The sequence below is a fragment of the Apis mellifera genome, linkage group LG11 (genome assembly GCF_003254395.2).
Source record: "Apis mellifera strain DH4 linkage group LG11, Amel_HAv3.1, whole genome shotgun sequence".
Classification (NCBI taxonomy): Eukaryota; Metazoa; Arthropoda; class Insecta; order Hymenoptera; family Apidae; genus Apis; species Apis mellifera.
Window position 1 is genome coordinate 6,726,995 of NC_037648.1, and position 25,365 is coordinate 6,752,359.

At 17.1% G+C, this 25,365-nt stretch overlaps 3 protein-coding genes across 10 annotated transcripts in view; 2 read left to right on the forward strand and 1 right to left on the reverse strand.

Annotated features, from left to right (window-relative positions):
- The window catches only part of LOC724942 (putative phosphatidate phosphatase), a 102,606-nt gene extending 82,346 nt beyond the window's left edge, over positions 1-20,260 (forward strand). For 3 of the 5 annotated variants that reach the window (XM_026444091.1, XM_026444095.1, XM_026444092.1), the window contains 3 exons: positions 18,453-18,611; positions 19,733-20,065; positions 20,150-20,260. In XM_026444091.1, coding sequence (XP_026299876.1) covers positions 18,453-18,596 — 144 coding nt within the window. In that variant the 3' untranslated portion in view covers positions 18,597-18,611; positions 19,733-20,065; positions 20,150-20,260. Of the gene's footprint in view, positions 1-11,162; positions 11,286-15,980; positions 16,132-18,452; positions 18,612-19,732; positions 20,066-20,149 lie in introns of those variants that run through there. The other 2 variants (XM_026444093.1, XM_026444094.1) reach the window with 2 other exon arrangements.
- Positions 19,177-22,509, reverse strand: LOC550884 (N-sulphoglucosamine sulphohydrolase). The gene is made up of 10 exons (XM_623275.4): positions 22,235-22,509; positions 21,830-21,959; positions 21,522-21,658; positions 21,311-21,461; positions 20,914-21,152; positions 20,288-20,407; positions 19,979-20,185; positions 19,738-19,907; positions 19,397-19,543; positions 19,177-19,317 (listed from the first exon to the last, which is right to left on the reverse strand). The coding sequence occupies exons 1-10, from the start codon at positions 22,347-22,349 to the stop codon at positions 19,177-19,179; spliced, it is 1,557 nt and encodes a 518-aa protein (XP_623278.2). The 5' UTR covers positions 22,350-22,509.
- LOC550926 (phosphomannomutase) lies at positions 22,211-24,520 on the forward strand. Of its 4 annotated transcripts, none has more exons than XM_006572267.3 (5): positions 22,211-22,304; positions 23,050-23,135; positions 23,202-23,396; positions 23,484-23,751; positions 24,017-24,520. In XM_006572267.3, exons 2-5 carry the CDS (start codon positions 23,076-23,078, stop codon positions 24,280-24,282), a joined length of 789 nt encoding a protein of 262 aa, XP_006572330.1. In that variant the 5' UTR covers positions 22,211-22,304; positions 23,050-23,075; the 3' UTR covers positions 24,283-24,520. The 4 variants fall into 4 exon arrangements, with proteins under 4 accessions (XP_006572330.1, XP_006572329.1, XP_016772966.1 ...); XM_006572266.3 differs by lacking the exon at positions 22,211-22,304 and adding an exon at positions 22,311-22,427; XM_016917477.2 differs by lacking the exon at positions 22,211-22,304 and adding an exon at positions 22,542-22,561.
- Positions 24,521-25,365: the final 845 nt, after the last annotated feature.

Below are 25,365 nucleotides of genomic sequence, written 5' to 3' on the forward strand. Positions count from 1 at the left end.
AAGATCTCGTATATAGATTCGATGATCTTGTTATTTTTATGTCTATTTTAGAATTCGGGAGAACGTAACATTCCTCCCATTTCTTTTAACGAATTTTACAATAAGATAGCCAATCGAAGTTTAAACATTGGCAGAAAAACGGGAAGGAATTTTAACATTAGAACTTCGGAAATTTTATTCTTGATTATTTCTAGTTTCATTCAATAATTTTCCTCATTTGATTTAACTATTTTTTTTATTCATACTTAATTGATTTTTATAATATAGGTATATAGTAATATAGATATATTTCTAATGATACAACTATTTTATATTATTAATCAATTGATTTTTTAATTGTTCAATGTGGTATATAAATATAAAGAAGGAAAATGATTTATATTAATAATTTTTTAAAAGTTGGATAATTCTATATTTTTTATAAGATCGCTGTATGTAATATTTTTTTTCAAATTTTTTCTTTTAAGCATAAAATAAGATTTTACAAAATGGAATCAAATAATTGAGATTGAAAAGTTTATTAGATTGTAGAATTATCAACAATTAAAATGCAAAGATAACAGAAAGTAAACAAGAAGATCAAGAAAAAAATGACTTTATCCGAAGTTCTAGCGTTAACGAAAATGTGTTACATACGAGAATTTGTACAGACCGAAACTTGTTCATAGTTTCAGCGAAGATATATTTATTTCTTGTTGAGCGTTATTTATTTATAAAGGGGGAAACGGATTATGAAAAAAAAAAGAGCGAACATATATATCTCTTTCTCTTTATATAGAGAATATTGGACGTTCGCATTAAAGATATTAAAGTTATATTTTCTAATTAGACTTAAAAAAGAAGAAAAAAAGTAAACGCGGTATATATTGATTTTTATATTCTTGTAAAATATTTTAATAGATTAATCTTGTTGGTATTTGGTGCTCTTGAATCTACTTACGCTAAACATTGTTTAACATTAAAGATTATAATGCTAAAAAGCGAAACGCGATAATTATTTCTTCCTATTTTTCTCTTTCTTGCTTAATTATATCGAATTTCAAAGGTAGCAAAATTTTCAGTATTGATAATTTTTATGTTATATTTATATTATTACCATATTTGTTAAAGATGAATGACTAATATTCGTTGCTTGCTGGAAAATAATATAATTACGTAATTAACGTATTCTTAAATCTTCGAGTTATAATCGATTTGAAGAAAAATTGATGCAAATAAGAAAATCTCTTTATATGTAAAATTAAATTAAATTAATTCTATTGGTATTTGATTATAGAAATGTTTGCAAACAAAAAAAAAATTTTTAACAATATATGAATTTTATTTAATATAATTATTTAATATAATATATTATCACCAAAAATTGGATTTAATGTTTAATCCTTGATCAATGGACGGATTATATATTGTGAACATCAAGTCAATTATGGCAAAATAATATTATCATTCTTGTTTCAAAAGAAAATCTTAAGTTCTCCTTTTCATTGAAGCCACATAAATGATTATTTTGATAAAAAAAGAAAAAGAAATGCTAAAATGATTTTTGAAATTTTCAAATGAAATATATTATAAAAAAAATGAGATATACTATAAAGTTAACAATTTTACAAAATTAATATGTATAATATAATTAAAATAATCAAATATATAAATTTATTTCCATAATAATTATAAAGGAAAATTTATAAAGATATATAATAGACATTATATCTAGATAAATTTTCTAGATAAAATAATTTATTTTTGGAACAGATTCACTTGTACTACTTCCCAAACTTTTCGATTATTTTATTGTGATATTTTTATGAATAATTTATACAATATTACAGTAAAAATATGTTTAAAAAACATAAAAAAAATAATATACTTATTCATCAAGATTTTATTGTATGACGAGATCATTATGTTTATTCGAGTCTTTCGTTATTCGCCGAATTATCTGTTACGATAAGAAATCTTTAATGCAATAATAAATCGATAAATAAGTTCGTGATGAACGTTTGTTTAATGCAAAGTATTACGATAAATATCATTAGTTGAAAAATGAGTAAAAGTTGAAGAACAAAATGGATTAACGATAAAATTAATTACATTGAATTACTATATAATCCTTTGAATTTACAATTATAGATTATGATACTATTTCGAAACTATTAATATACATTTTAAATTATATATATATAGATTCTTAATACTAATACTGTAGATGTACAATATATGTATTTATAGGACGAGAAAAAAAAAAGGAAAAGAAAAAAAATCTTTTCTCATTGATTTTCTATTAAAAACTTTTTACATAGCTCGAATATAGCGAATGTATTAAATCACCTTTAATATAGTAGTATAATTAGTATGTATTATGATTTAGATATGATACATACCTGTCTATGTATGGTGCTTTAAAATGTTTTACACAAAGGGAATCACGTAAGTATAAATTATAGAAATTAAATATTTTCTAAAATATAATTTTAAAAGATTCTTAAGATTTTTATGGTCTACTATAATATAATTGTTAAAATCAAGGAGATTCTATTTTTGAAAGAGCATGATTAAGATCTGGAAAGTTTGATTTTTACAATTATAATTTTGTAAGTATTATAAGATTTTGTTTGTTGATGAGCTTGCTTGTCTTTAAAATATATATTTTGTATAATATATGAAATTTATTTAGATAGAGTAGATTGAATTAATCATTAGATTGAATCAATTATAATTAATACAATCTTACATCTACTTTCTTTGCAATCATTGAATTAAATTAAAAAAAAAATTATTCTATGTTGAATTAAAAATTATTTTAATTTATAAATGAAACTTTCAAATAAAAAATGTTATTTTATAATTTTAAATTATTTTTTTAATTTTTAAATTTAATTAAATCTCTAAATTTCCTTTTCCGATATAATTCTTATTTTTAATTTTTGTCTAATTTAAAAAATTTTTCTATATCAATCTATAATTCTATATCAATTTTTCGATATCAATTGCATCGAAAATTTTAATCATTTTGTAAGTATAAAATATTATTTATGCTAACTTAATACATATCTAATAGTTTTATTATAATAATAATAGAAAAATAAGAATTAAACGTATATAATATGTAAATTATTTTTAACATAGAATTCAAATATTTGAATAATAATAAAACTTTTTTTATATATACAATGCATTTGGTTTATGTCGAATCATTCAAATATTTCAAAAAATATGAATAATACAAAAAAATATTTCAATAATTTTTTGATATAAGAATATATTGATATAATAATTATTTGTTATTTATTTCTATAATCTATAAATATTATTTGTATATATGGATATATAGAGGATATATAAAGATTATTATGAAAGTTAAGTTTAATTTTTTAAATAGAATAATATAATTTTTATTATACTAATTGATACAACTTATTATTTGCTATAAAAAAATGTTAAATATTTATATCGAAAAATTTTTAGTTAACGAGATATTATAATTTGAAATTCAAAAACTTATATAAAAGACAAGGAATGCGCAATATCCTATTGCTTATGTTTTCTTTGTTTTTCATAATAAATTTTATCAAATTACAATATACAATAACAATAACCTAAACTAAAAATTTTTTAACATAAAAAGTTTAATAATCAGCCTGCAAAGAATTAAATGTTTTTTTTTTCAAATTTTCTATAATCTATAAATATTATTGTTAAATGAATATCTATTCTAAAATAATTGAAATAAAAAACAAAATATTTATTCCATCTAAATAAATTTCACAGATCATAAAAAATAAATAATTGAAAATCAACAAACAAATATTTTTATTTGTAATTGTTCACGTGATTCACCCTATGTACAAATAAAGCAAATATATTTTACAGTATGGCATTGATGTATCATCAACTGGAAGTATTGCGTACCTGTACACTGTTATAGTAAACGGAAACGTGTACATTCATAATATGTTAAGATAGAAATCTTTATTTATTTTATAAAGGATATTATATATCGTATACTTGATTCATTAATGGAAAAGACTTAGAAAGAGACCAATAAGTGATATTTCAATTATAATAATCCTATAGATACTTTGCGTAAAACTAACAATTCAAAACAAAGATTTTTCACAGCAAATATCTCGTTTCTTTTTATCTTCATTTTTTCGATATAAGTAAAAAATCTTGTGTAAACGAATGAATTATATCTTATATGTTGCTATTTACTATATATTTTATTTTCATTATATATCTTTTTTATTAGAATTTTTATGTTAAAAAATCTGAAAATTGAAATAAAATAATATATTTTGTACCATAAATATGTTAGATAAAAATTTAATATAGTTTGCTATAATTATTTGATTAATTGGAAAATTCATAGCATTTTGGACAATTTATTTCAATAATATTTATATTTTAAGCAAATTAATGGAAAAACGGAGAAATGTTAAATAATTTTTTTTATCATTATTGAGAATTGAATATTTAAAAATGATATTTTTATAGATTTAATAATGAATTTGAAATTAGTTTTGCATTTGAAATTACAATTGTTGTCTCTTTAAAAAATATATTATATTTCTTAACTTTTTTTATACTTCATATATTTTATTGTATATTTTATAAATTTTCGTAAAAATTTGAATAAATGCCTTGTTATATAAACATAGTATTGAGAAACTTTTATTTAAAATAAAAATAATAAATAAAAAAAACAAATAATTATTTTAAATAAAATAAGAAACATATTTACAAATAAATTGTAGAATCTCATATTTATTAAAATAGACATTAAAATAAAATTCTTTTTTTTGGAATTTTTATATATAATTAGAAATATTTTATTTAATAAATATTACATTATACATTATATGTGAAAATGTTTTATTTTCGATTTTTTTTTAAATTAAGAATTTCCCCAATATTTAAAAATTTCATTTATCGTTTCAATATTTTATCAATACAGCTTTTTTACAAATTCTAATAATTCATAATTATACATTGCTAATGATTAATTGCTAAGAAAATTACTTGCTTTTTATTCTTCTTTAACTTGTTTAACAATATTAATAATTACATAGCTTAATAATGCTTATATACACACACACATACACATATATATATATATATATATATGATCTAAACATTTAAGGATTTCACTTGATGATAAATCGAAATCCTTATATTGAATATTATTTATTAAAAGATTTTATAATTAACATAATATATTTTTACTTTATTAATTTTTTATTATTTCGATTTATTTAGAAAATATTAATAATCTATTAAAAATTTATTTTAAAATAATTAATCCTTATTTTTTATCCCATTCAGGATGGATTGTAATCAACTTATATAAATTCCAAATTTTTTAATATTTTGTGTATAACATTCTGAAAGTTTTCTTAATCAACATACACATCAATAATTCCATTCAAATCAAATATTTTTGTTATATACTCTCAAAAGTCAATCAGAATAAGTCTATTAATTGCTAAATATTTTTTAAAAAATTTATTTGGTTGAACAATTTAGCAATGATTTAATTGATTTGTTAACTAAAAGTTTAAATAATAAAGAAATTCTATTACATAAATCATTTTCTGAAATTGGCTTTTGAATCTTCTATATGTACATTTTTGCAAACATATATTTATAAAGTATTTTTATTTTATGTTATAAAAAGTCAAATTTAAAAAAAAAATTATTTTGTTTTTAATAGTCCTTTTTTTTGTATATAATTATATAATTATAATTATTAAATATACAGAAAAAAATTAAAAATTAAAAATAAATTATACGAGAATAATGATGATGATTATTTAATTCTATTTGATATAAAAATATCATAATACAAAAAAGATCATAATACAATCTATTATATATTTTCAAATTTACTAATTAATATAACTAAATATTAAATTAATTAAATATTAAAATTATATAAAATTAAATATTATAAAAAAGAAACAAAATAAATATAAATGAATATTCTAGTGTCGATGTACTATAAGTAAATATTGATATTATGTATACATATATTCAATATGATGACAGGTATCGTTAGTTCAATATTAATAATGAGTATAACAATAGATATGATACATACATGACACAGATCTTTTAATATAGTACGTCATCATAATATGAATAGATCATGTCCAATTATAAAATATATATATATCAATGTATTCGTCATGTACAAATATATAGTGCAGTTGCAATCTCGATAACTTGTAATAAAATCTCATCTGTTGCATTTCACTAATACGTGGGAGAGGTGGTCATTTATGTAGGTGGAAGCGATATATTGTAGTCATAAATTAAATCATTAAGAAGGAACACTCATTTATGTGATCCAAAATTCTATACTTTTTGTACTTTAAATTTCGAACTTGAAAAGTTATATGTAAATTTATATTATATAATTTTTCATTAAAATTGTATTGCGTCTTTATTCGTTATATCTTACTCAATAAAAATTATAGTAAATGAAAAATGAACCCATAAGTATTAAAAATAAAGTATTTTTCAAAATAGTAGGTTAATTATATATATAATAATAATAATAATAATAATAATAAAAGTTTAATAATATAACAATAAAAGTTTAAATTGATATGATTTCATCATTGATCGTATGATTGAATGAAACTGAAGATCCTTATAAGAAGAGAAGGAAATATGTGTACTGTAATATCTTTTGAATTTTAAAATAATTTCAGCAATCAATAAATTGACTATTATAAATTGTAAAATTGTAATATTTAAATTTTAATATTTAAATTAAAATTGTAATATGTAAAAAATATATTAAAATATTTTAAAATTTGCTAATTATAAAACTGCTAACTTCATCATCGCTTTCATCTACTATCACATCTATTATGTTATTTATTTTGAATAGGTTATAAAACACGTTATTTACATTCAAAATTTTAAATAAAATATAGAATATCATAGAAAATTACAAAATATTGATTCTCGAAAATAAAAAAATATTTTTTTTTTTGGATTTCGTTTTATCACAAATGAAGATTATTCGAATAAGAATATAATTGAATATAATTGATTATATTAAAATAATAAATAAATTTATTTTTTAAAAAATAGATAAAATGACACAAGATTTTTTATGTATAATACATTCCCAGTTTATTAATAAAAGAATGTATGTAATGTTACTTTTTTAACTTTTTTTATTAAAAAAAAAAAAAAAAGGAAAATCAATATATATATATTTTCTTTTATATAGAGCTGAGCTCAAAAACTTTATTGGAATTGATTAATATGAACATTTTTGTATTGTCTTATTATAATGAACTATCATAAATTATTGTAGAGTATATACTATGTACTTTACTTGCAGCAATTTTATTATTATTATTATTTTATTATTATTAATAAAAAGTAAATTTTTTTGCATTTAATCCTAATTTTGTCCTAAATCATTAATTTTTTATTTTATTTTCAATATCATTTTATTTTATTTTATAATGATAAATTTTAACATATTCATATATAATCATAACATAATTCTATTTTAATTTGTTATTATTTGGCGCGTATTTATATCATTTTGAGAATTTATGGTTATCATAAATTTATATTATTTTATATTCACAATGAGTTTTACGCATCTAATTTCTAGGATTTTAAAATTTCGAATCTGAATCTTATAAGTAACATAAAAGTTTGTTACATTTAATGTAATAAATTAATTTTTCTAAAAAAAAATTATAAAGTAACAAATTTAGGATTACTTTTCCTTTTCTTAGTTAAAATGTCCTATTTTAATGAATCATATGTGAAAATTAAAATTTTTATCATTTTCTTAGAAAAAATAGATTTGATTCTAGAACTATACTATTTCTAAAATAAAATACAATAGAATTAATTCCTAAAAATTAAAAAACATGCAGAACTTAAAATATTTCAATAAAAAATAAAAAAATATATGTAGGATATTTTAACTATTAAGAGAATTATTATTGATTTATGATTGTAAAAAGGAGAAAGCAAGAATAAGTCGTAAAAAATTCGAAGACCATATAATGATTAACTATTAGAATGAAATATATTATAATATATTATATATACATTTATTACATTGACTTTAACATTGATGTTAAATCTTGTTCCTATTGAATTATTCTATTTTTACAATTTAAATTCTTGTTTGATATAAATTGATATGAGCATGTTTGCAGTCTTTTTTACTCAATTTAACTGAAATTCATTTTTATTCTCGTTAATAATAGATATAAATATGATTTATTTTATTAAATTTTTATGTAAAAATGTGAAATTAATATTTATTATGAAATTAATATTTATAGAAGATGAAATTTAGTTTTAATATCTACAATATTCCTCACTTGTTATTGATAAATTAAAAAATGTATATTCGAATTCTTTAATTTATCGTATGGATATTTTTTTATAAAGAATATGTCATCATTTTTTGTTATGCTCGATTTTGAATCAAATGGAAACAAGAGTAAAAAATATTGAATAGAAAGAAAATTTTGACATTTTTTTTCTTAATTAATTTTCATAATGAAGTGGAACTGTATTAATTCTATTTTGAGATATTTTTAATAAAAAAATCTAATTAATTAATATTAGAATTACAAGATTTAATTTTAATTGAAGATTCTTAGAATAATATTATTAGAACAACTTCAGAATATTATGAAATGTTTACAACATTTGAAATATTGAAAATTCTTTCTTATTCTTAATAATTAATGATTAATCATATAGTATCTATATAATTTTTATTTGTTGCTTAATATATTTTTCATGATTTTTTTTTTCATTTTTGATAATAAAAAATAGAATATGAGATAAAAAAATAAGGAAAAATATATAATTCTTCATAAACAAACAAGTAATTTAGTAAGAAATTTATTTTATAATATTTTATATATATATTTTATAATATTTTATATATATGTTTTTAAAAATTGTATTTTTATATTTTAATGAGTAATTAATATATAATATAAGCAATTAAAATATTATTGATCACAGATCAGAGATTATGGGAATGCTTACTCTTTGAAAGTCCTTCTAGGAATTGAATAATGGGAATAAGTCTGCATTTACTAAAAAGAATAAAAGTTTAAATGAGGAATACTGTATTTAGAAACAAGAAAATGAAATTATATTCAGAAAATATTATATAATTAATATTTATAATTAAAATTATAATATATTTTGTTATTTTCATAATATATTGGTTGAAAAAAGAAAATGATTTTTTTAAAAAAGATAAATAAAGAATGTAATAAAGAATTTTTATACTTTTAAATAAAATTTTTAATAAAGTTTCTTTAGTATTTTAATATTTAATATCTAATAATTATTATAAATTTATTATATAATATATCAAACTGAATATATATTTATAATTCAATTAAAAGAATTAATTTTTCCTAATTAAATTAATAAATCTTATTTTTTGGAAATATTTCACTTCTACAATTTTTTAAATAATTTCAAATATTTTTTATAAATTTTTTTATTATCTTTTTTCTATAAAAGGATGTATCGATTAATTCAAAAATTTAGATTTTTATTTAGATATACTGTAATGTATATAATAAATAAATTTTTTTAAATGCGATAATTGATAAATAATAAAGTGTTAATCTATATTAGTTTCATAATTTTTATGTTTATATAAATATAAAATTGTACAATATTAAATCTTACAATTAAAAAGCAAATTAAAAGCAAATTAAAAAATTATTTTTTCATTTATTTATATGTATAAAAATAAACAAATGAATAAAATTAAGAAATGCAAACATGACTCATAACATGGAATGTAATATATATATATGTGTATAAGTTAAATATAATTAATTAATACTTTTATATTCTACCGTTCAATTTCAAATTATGTAAATTAAAAATAAAAATTTATGAACAGAAAAAATGATTCATTTAATAATTTAATAATTATAATAATATAGTTATAACAATTATATTAATTGTTATAACTAATTTTTTAATAATTATTAATTATTTAATAATTATATTATAAATTATAAATTTAACATTAGTATTATAATATTATAGTATCAAATATTTAATGTTAATTAAGTATTATATAATTGTATATCAAAATTAACACTTGAAATTATAATTAATTATAATATAAATTAATATAAAGAAATACTAGAAAAAAATTTTTATTAATATGCTTGTTTAAAATTAAAAAAAGATAAGTACTTAATAAAATATCATCATTTTTATTTATTATTTTTCATTTTATTATTTTTAATTATTATAATATAATATATATAATATAACAATTATTATAATAAATTAGAATACTTCAATAGAATGCATTTTAATAAATTTTATTAACCAATTATTTTTTAAAATTTTAAAAACAATATAATATATTTTAATTTTATAATACGTCTTTTATATTCTGAATTAATAATAAAAATAAAGGAAATGTAATTTAATGAAATGAATTTTCTTAAAATATCTTACATAAAAAAATTAAAGTACAAATTTCTTAAAATATCTTTATTCAAAAATATAATTTGTTTAGAATATCATAAATATTTATGATTTTAATTTTTATCAATATATAAATATACAATATATTTTTTTTTAGAAACAATACTTTTAAAAATATTGAGAAAATTCTCGAAGAAAAAATGAATTATTGAAAAATATATCATTCACAAAAATCTTTTTCATTTTGATGTATAATATTGAACAATTACATATGTATATGTTAAAAATACATTATAATATAAAAATGTTTTAATTTTACCAAATAATAATTTTTAATAAAAATAAGAAAAAAATTATATATAAATATTATATTAAAAAATAATAATAAAAAGATTTTATATAACAAAATTTTACAATTTATTCAAGAATATATTTATATAATCTGTTTTATTTTAATTAATAAATATTATAAAGAAATTAATAATCATACATGAAAAATTAACAAATTAAAGCATCCAACATTATATAATTAGCATTTTTGCAAGCTAATAATAAATTATGCTTATTTACACTTATACATATTCCTAACATTTAATATTTATTAGCTTTACTCGATGATGTTTCATATCTTTGTTATAGGAGTCTCCTTAAATATTATAATCATTGCTCAAAGGATTTCATGTTTCTTTTAGGCCAAATCTTCTGCTATTACTTCGAACAAAGATATAAACAAGAGATTTACGATATGCAGTGCAATAACATTGATTAAAAAAAAACAATTATAATGTACATTTTATGATTAAATTATAAAATAAGAATGTAAGTATCTTAGATCGAATAACAAATTTTTTTGTTTTTCACGAAATTTTATATGTTTAAATATATAATTATATTTTATAAAATTATATTTTCACTATTTTAAAATTATTTACATACTAATATAATTATATTAATATAATTATACTAATATATCATACTAATATAATTAATATAATTATATTATAATTTACATACTAATATATTTATTTTAAAATTATAAATAATTGAACTTTCAAAGAAAAATTATTCTAAATTAGAATAATGTATTATAAAATAGAAATGTATTACATTCTGTACAAAAGTTCGTAGCTTTTAATTAAAATTTTTTTTAATAATTGATATTTTACTAAAATTTTTCACTTTTCATTTTTTTAATACTTTACACATACTTCTTACTTTATTTATCAAAAAGCAGACTTTTGATATATATTTAAAATAAAGATTTACATTCATTTAAAATAAAAATTTTCAAGCACATCTCATGCAGAAGTAAAGTGATAAAGACATAGTAAAATGATAACAATAATAACTCTATGATTTTCAATGTTTTTGAAGTAACTTCAAAGCTATATCTCTCAAAGAAAAAAAAGAAAAGGAAAAAGTTAATATCAATTACCGATGTAATTTATAAAAATGTTAGAAAAAATTACTATTGTGGAATATTCTTATAAATAAATATAACAAAAGTCGATTTTTTATCTTTATTTATCTTTTAATGATAAGCAATTTTTACAATCAAATTCGAATTCAGAAAATATATGACATTTCTTTTTATTTTTAAGCAAATACAAAATTTTTTGTATTTTATCTATACTTTCATTTTTTATATAAAAAAACCAAATTTGTAAAAAGAAAAATTGTTGTCTTTTTATATATTCAGGAAAAGCATATATAAATAAAGTACATATATCTTATGTATATAAAAATTTGGTAAGTTTTATATAATAGGCATAAGTTTCAAAAATTGAAAATAGAATGTACTACTTTTATTGCGAAGTCTTAACATTTTATAGTTAGAAATTAATTTCATTAATTTTTTTATAGAATTATTATCTTATTTTATGTTCTTTATTGTAATTGAAAAGTTAAGAATTATAATAATTTTTTCAAATAAATAAATAAATTCAATGATAAACAAATAAATTAAAAACTATAAAAATAATATTAGTATTTGAATTATATAATGTTATGCAAGATTGACACGAAAATTCTTCTTTATTTTCATCTTACATAAAATGAAATTCAAATATCGAAAAATAAACACACGAGATATCTTATATAGAAAGTATTATATAAACGATATTACATCACAGATCTACATCACAGATATATATACATCACAGATCTACATATACAAATATATAAACGTGCGAAATATAAATATATATATATATATATATATATATATATAAACTACATAACTATATATAGTAATTAATATCTCTAATCTTTTCAAGTTTGGGTATATAAATTGTTCATAAAAAAATTATTAAACAATTTAAAAAATGCAAAAAGACAAATATCTTTATTTTTAAACAAAATGACAACAATTTTTTATATAAATAGATAAAATATAAAAGTATACATTTTTTGAATTTATTATTCAATCTAATTATTATTATATTATTCAATAAATTATTTAAAAAATTTGTTTGAATAAACATTCATAAATCGTAAGAAATTTTTTCAAATATAAATAATAGGACATATAATATCAAAAATAAAAATTAAAATTAAAATTGTATAAAGATATAATAGTGTAAAGCTAAGATGTATTTCTATATATATATAAATATATATAAAATTTCTGTGAAAAAAATACGATTACGTTTTATTATAAAAGATTTAATTTTTTGTATAAAAATAATCACATAAATATAAATGAGCTTAAATTTTGAACAATAATTTTAGTATTCTTACAAAATGTTAATTTAAACATGATTTTAAAAATTTTTCCAAATAAAAGTTAATATGAAAAAATATCAGTTAAGATTTATTTATTAAATCATAATTTATCAATTTAAGATGATCCAACACTGATAAAACAAAAGTAGAGCAAAATTCACTCTATTTCTCGCTTTATCTAATGCAAACTTTAATTGTTTATAACTTAATAAATAAACTGTAATTAATATTTTTATGTTTTATTCATATATCATTTATAAATCATTTATTTATAAATCAAAATCAGGATATTTTCCATATTTTGAAAAAATATCATAATAATTTATATATTTATATAATAAATAAAGATTTAAATTTTATGAAAATGAAAATATAATTTATTTATTTCATCTTTCTTCTATAATTTTTAGAAAATTAATTATCCAATAATATAGATAAAATATAATGTTCAAGTTATTTATAACATTATACGCTTTGAATTTTGTTCGAAATTAAAAAGATTGAAATTTTACTTAGATATTATAGATATAATAACGAATTATATTTCTATATTATAGTACGCATTTTTTTATATAAGCTTGCTATGAAAAGTTAAGTTATAACTTAATTTACTTAAGAGAAAAAAAAGATTTTTAAATTTATTATTCTAAATCCAATTCATAGATTAAAATAAATAACGATGGCTTCTCTTCGTGAAGACTAAATCGTTAATCATTAGTTCACAAATAGTATAATGGACAGTATAATCTATACTGTATAATCTATAATCTAACAGTAGAATATATATATATATATATATATATAGATATATTATAGCAGATTTGTATTTGTGTCATCACTTAAGTAGGAAAGCAATAACATACCTGATTAAAAAACTTATTATTTGAACAGAAAATTTTCGATATCTATTTTTCTTACCATTAATAATATCGATAAATCTCTAGTTATAAATAACAGTCTCTGTTTTCTTTGGTATAAATATCAGAAAACAAAATGTAAATTTCTATGAATACGCATATATTACAAAGTGAGGCACAACTTCCAAATTTTTAAATAAAAAAGTAGGAATTCTTAAAAGTTTCTTAAGAGTTCTTAAAAGATTCTTAAAAGTTCGAAATCTCAAAATGCTTTGAAATTTATAAATATTGAATTTTTGAATTTCAAAACTTCTTGCTATTTTTGTGATTCTTGAAACATAAATTAATTAATAATTAAATCATTTGAAAATATTGTAAAAATATTGTAATTGAATTTTATATACAGGCATATTTTAATTGATATCATTCATCAATTTATTATAATAATTTAATAATTAATAGTTTAGTTTTTTTAATATTAACTAGTATTTAATTCTTATACTTTCAACTCCTTAATTGTTGATGCTTAAAATTAAGATTTATTTTAAAATTATTAGAATTAAAATATCAATTAAAATATAGTATTTCTTTACAATAAAAATAATTAATTAATTAATATAATATTCATGTATATTCTGAGACATGTTATTTATATTCGATAACTTATGAATATAAAAGTATTTATTTTATTTAAAATATACAAGATAATATTGAAATTTTTTTTAAATATTGATTTCCATTAAAAGATTTATTCAATTGATTTCCTTTAAAAATTGATTTATTCAATTTGATTGATATATATTATTATATAATTACATTATGTATATTAGTGAAGATAATAATCGAATTGATTGAACACTATTTATTGAAATATACTAAGGAAGAAAATGATTTAAATAATATAAGGTCACTGATTCTCCCTTTTACTAATAACTTCTCATTCGTGTAATAAGAGCTGACATTCGTGAAACTGGTTTTAAGAATTCGTTCATTTATTTTATTTAGATTAATGTGCTCAAGCAGTAAAATTAATAAATGAAAAAAATTTTGTGAATTATAATTCATTAATTCTCTTACATTTACTGTTTACATTATATTTCATTATAAAAATAATTTAAAAAATTTAACTTATATATAATGAGTTAATCATCTAAAATTTGAATTCTTTGAAAAGAAAAAAACATAAATTAAAATTATTTTAGTATTACTTTTAAAAAATATTTAATTATTGATTAAAAAAGATTTTTTGAAAATAATTTAAACAATAATTCAATTGTAAATTAAATAAAGAGAATTTTATTATTATTTTATTATTAACACAATTTTATTTAAATAATTATAATAATTAATAAGTAATAATAATAATTATAATATATTTGTACATATATTATAATATTTTTAAAAAAATATTTTGAAATATTTTTATGAAAAAAAATTATAAATTATTTAATCATTTGTTGATTTGTTTTATTATATTATACAATTAAATTTTGTTTTATTATATTGCAATAATTCTTATTAAAATAAATATTATAATATAAAACCTTACTTTTTCAATCTTACTTTTTTCTTATAAGTTAAATCTTAAAATTGTCGATTTTTTATTATCGTTGTTCATATATATTTATATGTATTATTTGACATGCTTATATATAATCATTTATTTTATAAGCTTATTTGGATTTTGCAAAATTAAACAATAAATTTTGTTTTTTGCTTCTATACATTATTCTCTGCTTTTTTGTTATGCAATTTACCTTTTTTATTTAACATTAATATATTATAAAATTTTAAAATAATAAAATTTTCAGTCCAAACATATTAATAAAATATATTATAAGTGTAATATAAAATAATATTTTGAATAATTTATTTAAAAGAAAAAAAATATTAATTTATATTTATATTTCAAATTTATTTAAATTTCAGAACGAATTAACGACACTTCAAAGAGACGTAATATTTTACAATGCAATTGAAAGAAATGAAGAAAACGACATTTAAGAACATCATGTGATATGAATATTTATTAAAGAAACAATTGTAAATCTATTATGTATGTATAAGTATTTGAAAAAGAAAAAGATTTAATTTTAATTTATAATTATTATTTAATTATTTATAATTATTATCTTTAAATGTGAAATATTCTTTGTAATAGATATATTTAATACATACAATTAATATAATATTTTTTGTAATTTAAAATCCTTTTAATTAAAGAAAAAAAAAACAATAAAAAAATTAAAAAACTCAATATAATTTATACCAAGCATTATATTGTTTTGGCTAATAAATAATTCCTTTTCTTTGTAAAGTAATAGTATTAATATTAATGTATAATAGAACATATTACTTTTTATAAAATTTTGATTACATATTTATTATATTTGAACTATAAACATAAAATAAATTTTCTTATAAATTCTTTCTGTATTAATAAATTTCTTATAAATTTCTTTCTGTATTAATAATTTATCATGTAAGAAATTAATGACTTAAGTCATTTTATATATATATATATATATATATTCTCTAAGTAAATATTTTATAATTATTTTATAATTATTTTATAATAACTAAATATTTTATAATTCTAAAAGATTCAGGACTGAAGGAAACTCTATAGTTATCCAACAAAGATATTGATTCTTATTTCTGATGTGGCTTTTTCTTGTTAAAGCTAGAAAAGGTCACTAAATGAAAGAAACAATGGATTCCAAGAATTAAGGTACTCGAAGAAAACATTATAGAAATAATATATATTAAAAAATATAAAATTTATTTGTTTTTATGAAATTATTTTTTATTTTTAATTATTTTTTAAATTATACTTTGCAACATATTTGTAAAGCTTTTCTAATTAAACTAAAATTAAATTAATAATATAATTTAAATTATGTTTAATTATTTGATAGAGAAAAAAAATTATTATTAATTATTAAATATACAAATGATCATCCAAATTATATCGCGTTAATTAATTAATCTTAGAAGTATATTAGTAAATGTTTTATCAGATAATCAAAAATAATCGAAATCAAAAATAAAATTTTAACATATTATTGTTTCACGAATATTTGATTTTGATTCAAATCTGATTCTGATCAAATATATTATTTGAGATATATCAAAGAAATTCTTCAGATAAAAATAAGTATTTTTATTAATTCATAAGTCGGTAAGGTAAGGTTTTGCAATTTTAAAATAATTACTAAATATTCAAAAATAAACAAAAATATATATGATTAATATAAAATAAATACATTAAATTTCAAAAAATTTTACATATCATTTCTTCTTAAATTATATTTTTCTAATATAAAATCATAAAATTCGATCGAAAATTTTCGTAGATATTACAAAAATATAATTTCATCTCAAAAAATCTTAAAAATGCAGGAAAAAATTCACATTCTTTCCAACTACATTCTTCACATTATAAAAATTTTAATTTAAACAAAAAATTTTGCCAAAATATTAATTTTATATCAAGAAGATATAATAATATGAGAAAAAGTAGCAAAATTTCTTATGAAATTTTAAAATTTGAAGTTTTCAATTAGTTATTATGATTTTGCAAGTCAAGAAAATATAATTTATGAAAATCAAAAATAATTTATATTATAATATTCCTAATGATAAATTTGAAATATACATATGTAAATCGACCCAAAATTATATTCTTATATTAAAAACAATTTCACTATTGCTACAGTTTAATTACAATTCCTTTTGTCTTAGTTCGTTGTTGTCTAATTTTATTTTGAATCGATAATATCGCATGTGACATAAAAAAAGTAATGGAGACTTCGTAGTTTTCGGACTATGTGACACAAAAATGCATTGAATGACATGTCTATTCTGTTTCATATCTAGTCTGTACTTTGACTATCATTTAAAATAGATAAGTATTCATAAATCAATAAAATTAACAATTTATTTCATCATGCTTGCATATTGAAGACATCTATTGTTGATTATGAATACTATCAAGTCTAACTTAAATGATATTTTAAATAACAGTTATTTTGTTATTTGTGATTTATTAATATAATGATTATTTTAGAAGTGAATATGTGAATACAATGTGAAATTTTTTATTTTAGTATAAATACTTTTAAATAAAATTTCAAATTAAATTTTTAAGATATAAACATAACCTCAAGAATAGTAATGCTTGTTTTACGTAGTTTTCAAAATACAAATTTACTTGTATTGCTCGGTGGTCTTTTATTGTGCCTTGTTTTTATGATACAAATGAAACAAATTTATAATAACAATCAAAAATATAATAGATATTTAGGATATAAAGAATATGTAAGGTTTCATAAAAAAATATACATATATATTCATTATTGAATTTATTTTTGAATATTTATCGATTTGTTTAAATTTTAGATGAATGAAATAACAACAGAACTAAAAGCAGTAGAGAAATCCGCAAACAAGTCGTCAAGCTATATTCATCAGTTAAATGAAATACTTTTAAAACACCGTGATAAAGATATAAAAAATGTGACTATATCACATCCTCTTTTTTGATTATAAATCATTGTAGTAAGTATATATTTAAAATTATTAAATTTATATAATATAAAATTATTAAATATAGTAAATTATTAAATTAATATTCATAAAAATTTAATTTATAAATTAACATATAAAAATAATCTTATATTTCAATTAAAATATGAAATATGTATATAATCGTCATTTATAGTTAAAAAAATAATGTGCAAAATTTGCATATTGAAATTAATGTACAAAATTTATAAAAATTTTTTAATATTTCTCTTTAATATAAAAATAATGAAGAAAGTTTGTAATATTCTACTGTTATGTAATAATTTATAAACATATATATTTCCAATCAAATATTATATATATTGATTTTTTTAACAATTTATTTAATACCCATACACCAATTATAATACCCATACACTATTTCTACAATATTAAATAAAAAAAATATAATAATAAATTGAATAAATAAATAATTTTTTTTTAATAATTGTTTAATATTTTTTATTCAATTTATTACTTATATGATGTTGATATTGAGTATTTATGAGTATTATTTAAAAATATTTTTTATATTATAAAAATTAAATAATCTAAATTTTTAAATTAAATTTTGAAGAGGCATACATTGTGGTTTTTTAATTTTAATATCATTGAGAACTCCTGTTGGTGCGCAAAGCCATGGATCATTGGTTATTTTCTGCCATTTTAATAATCTTTCTTGTAAATCACTGAATATATTCTGAAAAATAATTTAAATTTAATAATTTAAAGTTGATTTATTACAATTAGAATATAAAAAATATTTTGATTTTAATTACTTTTGCTGATGATTTAGAAGCAATATTATTTTTTTCCTCTGGATCATATTTTAGATCATATAATTCCCATTCTGGTCTTTCATAATAATTTTCTAATGTTTTATACCATGGAAGTGGTTGTTTATTTTTAGTTCTATTCAAAAGATCCTTTAAATACAAAAAATGATATTCATTTATGATCTATATATATTATATAATATAATCTATATATATTATAATATGACTTATAATATGATTTCTTTCATAAATTTTTCTCATATTATTTATTAATTAATTATTTATAATTATATTTATAATTATATTCATATTTATAATTATATTATATATTTTTTATAGATCACCTGGAATGTTGGTGAAACATAAAAGTCTTGATCAATTGGAAATGGCATTTTGTAATTAATATTATGTATAAGTTTATATCTTTTGGTTCTAATTGCACGCATGGGATAATACATAGTAATTTCATGATGAGTTTGACTGGCAAAAATAGCTGTATTATTTTCTATAGGTTCTGCAAATGCTCAAAAATATAATATTAGAATATTGCTTACTAAGATAATTTTTAATTTTTAAAAAATATACCTTGAATAAGAAGAGGAAGAAGAGATTTTCCAGTTAAGAAAGGAACAGATATTTCATTTGTATCAAATGGAGATGGATCCATATATGGTATGTTAAACCAATCTAATAATGTTGGTACAATATCTAATAAAGATGTTAAACTGTATGTTATACTATTTTTTCTGTGATTAGGAATTGGAGACCTAATCATCATAGGTTCTGCTAATCCTAACATATTAAACATAATTATTTTTTTATACTTAATATTTTTAATGTTAATTAAAAGAAAGATTATTTAATTATATAATATTTTTTATATATATTTTTTACCTGGTTCATATAAATTTGTTCGACCATTTGGAAATGGTATACCATTATCAGATGTATAGATCACTAATGTGTTATCTTTAAAACCAGCATCTTCCAGTTCTTTTAAAATTAATCCTACGCCTATAAAATATATCTTTTAGCATTTCTTGTCTATCTATTACTAGTTTTATTATATTAATATATTTTTAATATATATTATATATTTTATATTTATTGTATTAATAACATTTAATATTTAATTTTGTACTTAAAAGAATAAAACAAAATTTTAAATAAATATTTGTAATAGAAAAATATAATTATATAAAGTAAAAAATTATATATTTTTTTAAAATTATAATTTAGAAATTTTTTACTTTTAAGATAAAATTACATTATTGTAATTTAAAACTTATATATTATTATATAATGATGCATTACTTAAATTAAATTAACATTTTAAAATTTTTTAAAAAAGAAATATTAATTTTTATTTTTTTTTATAAATAACTTATTTTTATTATAAATAAAATATTTTTCTATTATCATATTTGAATAACAATTTTTTAATATCATTAATATTTTTTTTTACATATTAATTTCTAATAATTTAAATATCTAGTTTTAATTTTATTTAATAAATATACCTTGATCTAAACGAGAAATGGTTGTATATTGAGCAGCAATATCTCTTCTAGCTGCTTCCGTATTTTGAACAAAATATGGAACTTTTACTTGTTCCCATTGATAATATATTGGATTCCAATCAGGAATAGTACCCATACCAATATCTCCATTACCAAATTTTTCACAAAAATTTCCATATTCTGGATGTGTATGACCACATCGATGAGGATCATGAAATCCAATATATAAAAAAAAGGGTCTAAAAATGAAATATTATAATTATAATATATGATATTATAATTTCTATTATATTTATCTTTGTCTTTTAATATTATAATTTAAAAATATTATCATTAAATTATAGAAATTTTATATTAATAGAAAAAAGTTAATTTGAAAGCTAAAAAAAATTCATACTTTGTTTTATTCTGAGAGAAAAATTCTCTAACTAAAAGTTTAATTTTAGTAATATTTCGACCAACTTGAAGTATAGAATTATTTTCTTCTGTTTGTGAAAAATCAAATGGATAAACATTGCTTGGACCTATATGTTTTTTACCAATAATACCTGTAAAATATTCATAGATGATTCTTGAATTTTACACTTTTTAAATTTTGAAAATTATACCTGTTCTTATATTATTTTTCTTTAATATTTTTGGTAAACTTTGAACTTTTTCAAATGAATTAAAATGATGAATTCCATGATGAAGACCATACATTCCATTTTGATGACTTGGTAAACCAGTAAGTAAAGAAGAACGACTAAAATGTATAAAAATTATAAAAATATAGTATTAAAATGGTAATACGATAATAATAATATAAAATGTATAAAAATTAATACTAAATTAATAATAAATAAAAATACAGTATTAAAATAATAATATAAAATGTTGAAATATCTAAAACAGTACTAATAAATAACAATGATACCTAGGAGAACAACTGCTGACTGAAGAATATGCATTATTAAATAATAAACTTTCTTTTGCCAAATTATCTAAATTAGGTGTTTGACAAATTTTATTCAAATAAGATCGCATTTCAAATCCACCATCATCAGCTATATATATAAGTATGAAATTTTATTATTTATAATAAAATTATAAAATATAAAAAAATATGAAATATTTTTTAATTAAAAATTATATTATAAATAAATAATATTAAATAAAATTTTATAATATTATATATATATATATATATATATATATATATATATATAAAATATTTTTATTATTTTAAAAATTGTATTCAAAAAAAAAGATTAGATGAAAAAAAAAAAATTTATCATAAAATTATATATTTTCAATTTTTTACATTTTAATTTTTTTTTACCTAAAAGTAAAACAGCATTTTTATGTGGCATAATGTTTGCATTTGTATTACATAATTCTAATAAGATAAGGTAGATAAAATAGTTAAATTTATTCAAGTAGATTTTTTTTAACATTGTTATAATATAATATTTTATATAAGAACAGAATTGATGAAGAACACGTCAAATTAGCCACGTATCAGTTTATACATCGTCTGTATTTTTTTTATTTTATAATGTATATAATGTTAAATTTATTTTGTGGTCGATGAAAGTAGAAGTCAAATGTCAATCTAATTATAATTAAAATATTAATTTCATTTTCATTTATATATCAATAAATTATTGTGTGTAATAGGTTATATTTATTTATATTATTCCATTATTGACATATGTTAATGTTCGATAATGTTTTTAAAAATTATATATTTTTTTATTAAAAATATTTAAAAATTTTTTATTATATTCTATTTTTTTATTTTTTTTCGTCTTAAAAATATATAAATTATATTAAAATTTGAATATTATTATTAATATAAAGTTTGAATGTTTCGATCTGTTAAAAAAAATCACATAAGAAAGAAATTTTTAATATAATATAATAATGAAAAACATAATCAATAAAATAATAAGTATAATAATGAATTTTGCATGTGACTTGAGTAACGTATTTGCTTTATATGATAGTTTTTTAAAGATAAAAATAATAATTTTTTCATATTGATAATTTTTAATATTTAGTTTAAAAATTTTTTTAATAATTTTAATTTTTTTATGGATTTTTTTTTAATATTCATTTCTTATTAAAAATTTAATTTTGAAATTTATATTTCAGATTAAGTAAATATATATCATTTTACTATGACGAAGAAAATAATATGTTTATTTGATGTTGATGGCACACTTACAGATCCTAGACAGGTATATATACAATGAAAATAAAATATTATATAATTATAAATAAATTCCTATTTAATTTCCTATTAGGCAATTAAACCATCTGTGGAGAAATTTCTTTTGGAAACTGTTAGAAAAGAATTTGATTTAGCTGTAGTTGGCGGATCAGATTTAAATAAAATTAAAGAACAATTAGGTGGTAAAAATATATTTGAAAAATATAAATATGTTTTTGCAGAAAATGGGCTTATTGCATTTAAAAATGATAAACAGTTGCCTTCTGAAGTAAGTAATATAATTAGAAATATATTTTATAAAGTTTTCTATGTAGTTTTTTATGTTATTTATTTAAAATTTGATTTTTTATTTTAGACAATTCAAAGTATTATTGGTGAAGAAGCATTGCAAGATTTAATCAATTTTTGTTTAAAATATATATCAGAATTACATTTGCCATTCAAACGTGGAACTTTTGTAGAATTTAGAACAGGTATGATTAATATATCACCTGTTGGTCGTAATTGTACTAAAAAAGAACGTATTCAATTCTATGAATATGATCTTGAACATCAAATTCGACAGAAATTTATTCAAGCTATTAAAAAAGAATTTCCAGATCTTGCTTTAACATATAGCATAGGTAAATAAGATTTTTTATATTTATATATATATTTTGTATAAACATTCAATATAGATATAATTATTATTTATAGATATAATTATTATTATAATTTATTTTTCTTTTGATTTACATTTATTTCAGAAAATTATATTTATCATATTTAACATTAATATATTTAATATCAGTATCATAATTTCTAATTGTAGTATATTAATCTAAAAAATTATTAAAATTATTTGTTTTATTAAAATTTTTATTAAACACATCTTTTTTATATCTAAAGGAGGTCAAATATCTTTTGATGTTTTTCCTATTGGTTGGGATAAAACATATTGTCTTAGACACATTCGAGGATATGATGAAATACATTTCTTTGGTGATAAAACAACAGAAGGTGGTAATGATTATGAAATTTATGAAAGCGATTTAACTGTTGGACATCGTGTGACATGTCCTGAAGATACAATTAATCAACTTAACATTCTTATGACACTTATGAAAGAAAGAAGAGAAAAAGAACAATTGGAATTTCCCATACAATGTGCATAATGAATTAAATATTTTATCTAATATGCAAAAGATATATTATTTATATAAATTTATTTTGCTAATATTGCATTTCACTTATAGTATTAAATTTTCATTTTTAAAAAAAATTTAAAAAAAAAATTGCACCTAAATTTTTTAGTTGCAATAAAAAGATTTAAAGTATTTGATATTTTATATTTATTAATCAACCAAATTATTGAAATATATGTATAATTATATGACAAAATAGATTTATATCTCTTTATGAAATATTACTTTAATATTATATTTTGTTGATATCATGTGATAAAATTTATAAAAATGTAAGTAGTAAGTTTTAAAATGTTTATGTTACAGTAACATTATAGTAACATTAGTAGTAATTATGTTTTATAGTAATATTATATGTTACTATAATATATTTTATATGTATTTAATAGATGTATTGATTTTATAAAACATTAAGATAGATATATAACATATATTGTATGTACATTTATTTCATTGTTTTTTTTTTTTTAATAATATCGCCTATAATTAATTTTTTATTTTTTAAATACAAAAAAAATGAATTTTTTATAAATTTAAAAGATTCAATTTCAATTTTTTTTTCATTTTTATTTGATTATATATATATGGTATATATTCTATCTAAAAGATTTTACATAAAATAGATGATAAAATTTTAGTTAAAAAAAAAAAACAAAGAATGAATATATATATATATTCATTTTATATAGAGCATAATCTTATATTTTTTATTTTATTTAAGATGATAATATTATATAAATATAAATAAAATAAAATGAAAATCATGAAATTTTATAAATATAATTTTATTTTTTAAAAATAAATTTTGTATATAGATGCATATATACATTTATATATTAACATAACAAAATTAATATAAACTATATAAATTCTGGAATTTTAAATCACATATAAAAATACTTAAAACTATAAATCTTATGTAATATTATTTCTGTATTATACTAAGTATTAATTTGCTATTTTTGTAGATTTCTATTTAAATACAAAGATGCTTGAACTTTTGTAAACATGTATATCAAAATTAGTCATATTATAAAAATGTAGTAAAGAAAT